This window comes from Dendrobium catenatum, unplaced genomic scaffold (genome assembly GCF_001605985.2).
Source record: "Dendrobium catenatum unplaced genomic scaffold, ASM160598v2 fragScaff_scaffold_958, whole genome shotgun sequence".
Classification (NCBI taxonomy): Eukaryota; Viridiplantae; Streptophyta; class Magnoliopsida; order Asparagales; family Orchidaceae; genus Dendrobium; species Dendrobium catenatum.
Window position 1 is genome coordinate 15,072 of NW_021319420.1, and position 6,338 is coordinate 21,409.

Consider the following 6,338-nt stretch of genomic DNA (forward strand, 5'->3'; position numbering starts at 1 on the left):
AAGGAGATTAGATAATGCATCCATAACCAAGCAAAAAAGATATGGACTAAGCGGGCACCCTTGTCTAAGACCCGCAGAAGACGGGAAAAAGCCCTCCAATGCTCCATCAATGACAACAGAGAAGTTCACGTTTGATAGACAAGCTTTAATCCAACTTATAAAAGGCCTTGGGAACCCTTTTTTAACATACGAGCTAACAAGAACTCCCTAGAAACTGAGTCAAATGCTTTTTTGATATCAATTTTGGCACAAAACATGTTACCAGCACCTCTTTTATTGACCAAAGAAAGAATATCATTGGCAAGCAATATGCTATCCGTAGAAACTCTAGACTTCACAAAACCTGCTTGTGTGTCTTTAACGATAAGAGGCATAATCGGATTAAGCCTACCAGCAATGACTTTAGTAATGATTTTGTATAAAGTGTTACACAAGGAAATAGGTCTATAATCAGTGATGGAAGTAGCATTGCGATGCTTGGGAATAATAGCAAGAGCAATGGCTTTTACCCCACTTGGAATATACCCTTTGAGGAAAAAAGATCTGATGGCTTTGCAAACAGAGGGACCAATAATGTGTCAACCAGATTTGTAAAAGTGATAGTTAAAGCCGTCAGGTCCAGGAGCAGATTTTGAAGAACCCTTAAAAACTGCTGCTCTAATTTCATCATCCAAAATAGGAGTAATAAGCAAGTTAGCATGGTTATCAGAAAGAAAAACACCAATTGGAAAAAAATCCATATTCATGCAAGTAGGAGGAGGGTTAAACATATCCTGAAAATACATAAGAATGGATTGGAGCACCTCCTCCCTAGCAATGTTTGGATTGCGAGCAAATAAGTTGACAACATATTTAGTGCTTCCCATTCTACTCCTGATTTTTGCATTAAGAAATTTAAGGTCATCCTCACCATGATATAGCCAGTTAATCTTAGCCCTTTGAATAATCCAACTAGCAAGCGTGGAAGACACTTCAGAAATTTTGAGGTTAGTGTCTTTAAGGGAGGCACAAAGAGAAGCATCTGTAGGAGTAGCCTGGATAAGTTCTAAAAGATCCAGTTGCTTGGCATGAAGAGAATCCAGTTGCATATTGATAGTATGTGAGTTAGCCCAATGTTCATTTTTAATGTCACCTTTTAAATGCCTGAGAACATTACAAAGATGGGATAAAGGGTTACCAATCATAGGCATGGAGGCCTTTAAAAGATGAGTCCAATATCTATCATGTTTAATCCAAAAATTCTTAAAAAGAAATCTATGGTGAGAGTGAAAACTAACACTCGGATGCAATATAATAAGAGAATGGTCCGAACAGGACGGACTTTGAAAAGAGTAGTAAGCATTAGGGAACTTCTTCATCCACTCCTCATTAACGAGAGCCCTATCTAATTTAATAAAAATAGGATTCTCAGTGCGTTGATTAAACCAAGTATAGTAGAAACCAACCGAATGTAAATCCACCAGACCATTAGTAAATATCATATTATTAATATCTACCAAAGCAGAATGATGATGAGCAGAACCTCCAAATTTTTCAGTGGCAAAATGACAACAATTGAAGTCCCCAATAATTCCCCAAGGAGTGTCAATAGAGGGAGCTACCATGCTAATAGAAGTCCAAAGATCCTTTCTGTCAGAAGCACTGTTAGAAGCATAGATAACATAAATCTGAAACAGGGAATGATTGCCAACCAAAACAGTCCCAGTAATCATTTGCGGAGTAACAAAATTTGGAGTAAAATTTGATTTACTAGGATTCCACTTAATCCAGATCCTACCAGAGGAGGAAAGATTAAAATTATGGTGTCGTTTTTCATGGGGGAAGAGGGAATGAGAAGATTCAAAGAAGGGTTCAAGGAGAGAAGGGGCATGCACCCGAGTCTCCAAAAGACAAAGCATGTCGAGCTTGTATGACTTAATAAGGAATTTGCAACTTAAAACTTTTTCAGGTCGATTGTATCCCCTAACGTTCCACGCACCAATGGTAGGTAGAAACATCAGGAATTCGAGAGCAATTGGGATTTTTTACCCTGCTTTCCCTTAGCAGATTTCTTAAAAATATTAGAAGTAGATTGCTTCTTTCCTTTCCCAGGTTGCTTGGGAGCATTCCCAACAATATCACTACTCGAAGCCATATTATCCTGTGGTCAGGATCTTGTTGAGAGCCTAAAATCTCAAATTTGTAAGGAGAGGTGATGCTAGTAGACGGCTTTTGGGAAGTAGCCAACAAAGAGCAGGAAGATGAGGAAATTTCTTATGTGGGAATGTTTAAATTGGGAATGCTAGCCACAATAGTATCAGTAATATGTTCCTCATTAACGTTAGCAACCGTAGGGAATATCACAATAAAAGGATTTTCTTCAACATAGGCATCTGACTGAATGTTAGCTGTTTTGGAAGGTGGAGGGGGGGGGGGAGTGAGTTTGGTAATGAAGAGGTTGCCCGATACTATTGGTGTGCAGAGGATTGGAGGGGATATTGGTAGCAGCAGCAAGTGCTAAATAGTCCAGCACGCTAGAGGCAAGTCATGAATTTTGACCCAAATAGGAACCGAAGAGAAGTTTTCTCTCTTTAGCTTGAATTTAGGATGTCATTTATGAAGTACAAAGGGTTTCCCAAGCATGAACCACACACCTTTGGACCAACCCATATCATAATATTCCACACAAGAAAGCGAAGAAGAAAACAAACCATTGCTAAGTGAGAGGAGTTGAAGAGAACCTTTAAGAGACCAGGTTTTGTTAATGGCTCCCAGCAACGCTTCATAGTAAGGTCTCCGGCCTATAGAGTAACCAACCAGACATAAACTCCAATCATCACTTCCCTGAGCTAGTTTATCCCTAGAGAAAGGAATGATGTTTGGTTCTGAAGGATGATGAGAGAAACTAAAGGCTTTAGAAGAAGAGGAAGTATCAGGAGCAAAAATCTGGCTCCAGTTGCGCAAAGAAACAGGGGCCACAACACCTGCTGAGGTGAGAGGCGGAAAATATGAAGAGAGGATAGATGACTCCAAGAAGAAAGGCCTCCGGCTTAGTCGGATGGGACGGCGGAAGAAAAAAGCTCAGCAGGGGAAAAAGAGGGAAAAAGAAACCCTAGCAGAGCTCGTGGAGCACTTTGTTTGTAACAAATGAAAATAATATAATAATTTTTTAAAAGCAATGGAAAAATATTGATGAAAAGTTGTCCAAAATAACATTTCTACACTAATATATTATTTTCAATTAGCCCAAAATTTTGCATGTCTTAACAATATATTCATTTATATATTAGATACATTAAAAAAAGAATAAGAAAAGTATTCAATGTACGAACAATATGAGATTATTATGCATTTTCGCATGTCAAAATGTCCACCAACACGCTACCTATTGCAAGAGTCTATTTGTGACTATGATCCCTATTAGGATCTTGGAGAAAGAACAAACTCTTCTTCATCTTTTTGGAAGAGAGGGAGAGAGAACTTAACTTGAATCTAATTTTTATTAATTGGCATGAATCTCTTATTGCAAGCTATAACGTTTATTTATAGACACTAAATGGTAGCAAAAGAAATACAATTATACAAAGGGCTACTCAAAAACTAACTAAAAGAAAGTTCAATTGAGTAAATAAATCTTGGACAAATTCACAACAATCCTCTGATAAATGGAGAACAACAACCGTAAGGGACGATTAATGAAATTTTTATGACAATATATCATCACAAAATAAGGAGAGAGAGAGAGAGAGAGAGAGAGAGAGAGAGAGAGAGAGAGAGAGAATGAGAGTTGTTGGTTGGATTAAGGCTATTGTATAGTGTATTGTATGCCTGTTGTTCCCTTCAAGTAGACTATATGTTTTCTTTAAATGGGCAAAATGTATCATATAAGTGCCTCTAGAATAACAAATATACATCATATAATTGCATGAAAAAATGTCTTGTGTATCATGCAAATTCACTATGTAAATGCATTGAAAAGCATGCATGATATTTAAGAGATGCCAATACTTGCCCAAATGCAGATGCTTGCTTTCATAAATGAACTAAAGTCTAAATTTAAAGATTAGATAAAAATAAAATAAATTTAAATGTCTCGTATCTTGAGAAATGTGCAACTATTCCAAAAGCATGCCAGCATTTTGAAAGATTTCTAAAAATTTCGAAATTCAAATTTCTTTAAAAAATTTTCAAATTCAAATTCAGCATGATATGCACACTCTTTGAGGACAAGGTTATAGGTTCTATATTTTTAAGCCCGAACCTTTAGATCATAGAGATTGTTGAATCTCATGAGCCTGATCCCCTGCAAGCATGCTGCTAGAGCTAATAATATTCAATATGACAAAAGTCACTTAAAATCACACGTGAAATTGTCCACTTTTTTTTTAAAGAAAACCTAAGCCTATGTAGGGCAAGATTGTAATTCCTATATTTCAAAGCTCAACATAGAGCAAGATTGTACGTCGATAACATTTGAATTGGAAGAACCTGAACCTCTTCAAGCAAGCCGCTAGAGTGGATAAAACTCAACATAGCAAAGCTCAATTAATTAGCCCTATGATGGACATACTCATTTCGTATCACAACTGAAGGGGGAAATTATTTTTTTCGAATTGTAAACTTTAATGCTTCAAATTGTTCCATCATAATGATTGTCATGTTGATGGAAAATATCAATTGGAGAGGATCCTATTTTCAAAATGTCCTCAAATCCCATTATAAATTATTTTTTTACTCAAATAAGACAAAAATAAAAGAATTTTGTGAAATAAAAAAAAAACTACTCAAATTTATTCAACATCCACAATAATGTGATGAGAGTAACAAATTTATGATTAAAATCAACTCACAAGCTGTTGGTTTAATCACTCTCATGAGATATCACATCATAAAGGAAATAGAAAGTGACCTTACCTAGGTTATTTTATCACTAAATGACATAATTAAATAATGATTATGATCAAGGCCTTATGATTGGATATTTTCATCATAAAATTAAACCATATATTATAGACAGTAATATAGACACGATCAAAAACTTATTGTTCTCCATTGGCTTAACCCCTTGAGTTATCAATCATATTGTGCATTTGATATGGCACATAACTCTCTATTTAGCTAAATTTAATTTAAAATTATCCCCACAATTAAGCAAACTTCCATCCCAAGTCTATATGATATCCTTGAATGAAGCAACCCATTATTGACGATAAGGCTCTTTTGATCATGTTGGGTTGATTACTTATGCTAACTAAGTAGACCAAGTTATCTATCACAACCTGAAATGATGAAACTATGGGACCTTAATCTAGCTTTTCATCAGTCCCCCAACCATATGTTTTAAGCTTCTAACGAAAAAATTCTTCTTGCTACCACAATATGTTAAGCACTTAGCACTGAACAACTAGCCTTAAATGAATGTTTTCTCTCATCATCATGAAGAGTAAACACATAATAGTGCTTAAGAAAAACCTGAAATCAAATCATAAAATCCTAAGAAAAGAATGAACAAATCTCTGAACAATTTCTTATGTGCAATCTATCCAGCTACTAAAAATTATACTCAAAATAAAACTTTATATACCCACACACATTTCAGGAAATTCATTGAATACCGGCGTCATTTCCGGCGGTCATTTGACCACCGAAAATACCATCAGTTTAACTGGCGGTTTGACTGTCGCTATTAACCGGCAGTCAAACCACCAATAATAAGGAGAAAATCGCTGTAAATGCCGCCGATATTATGTTTTCATGTTTTCGGCTTAGCCGCTATTTTTAAGTAACAATTTTCTGACTGTTCAAACTGCCGGAAACGCCTCCGGAAAGTGCACTAAAACTGAAAAAAAATCCCTCCTTATTCCTCATTTCTTCGTCTGGCTTGTCTAGATAACGTGGTGGCTTGTTGAAATCTGCCCTTGGTCGGCTCCTCGTTTGGTTCGAGCAAAGAAGCAACGACTTTTTGCCCTCGCCACACTGAGCTTGACTGCCGTCCAACCTTGATGTTGGCAATTTTCACCCGCCCACCTTAGCCGAAGGTGATATCCATGCATCTCCTTAGTTTTATTTTAATCTCCATGCTTACTATATATGCCTTTGTAATCTCCATGCAGTCCTTTGGTGTTGATTTAGAGAAAGCCTTAAAGCCCACATATTTTTGTTTTAGTCAAGGATGTTCTCACTAGACACTTGCAAAAGGATGTACCTTGGTGTATGCTTTTTGCTGATGATATTTTTCTTGTTGATATGACTAAAGAGGCAAGGATGTTCTCACTAGACACTTGCAAGAGGATGTACCTTGGTGTATGCTTTTTGGTGTAGCCTTAAGCCCACATATTTTTGTTTTAGTCAAGGATGTT

At 36.4% G+C, this 6,338-nt stretch overlaps 1 protein-coding gene across 1 annotated transcript; it reads right to left on the reverse strand.

Annotated features, from left to right (window-relative positions):
• Positions 1 to 578: 578 nt before the first annotated feature.
• LOC110110931 lies at positions 579 to 1,712 on the reverse strand. The gene has a single exon (XM_020842590.1). It carries the CDS (start codon positions 1,710 to 1,712, stop codon positions 579 to 581), a length of 1,134 nt encoding a protein of 377 aa, XP_020698249.1.
• Between the last annotated feature and the right edge of the window lie 4,626 nt (positions 1,713 to 6,338).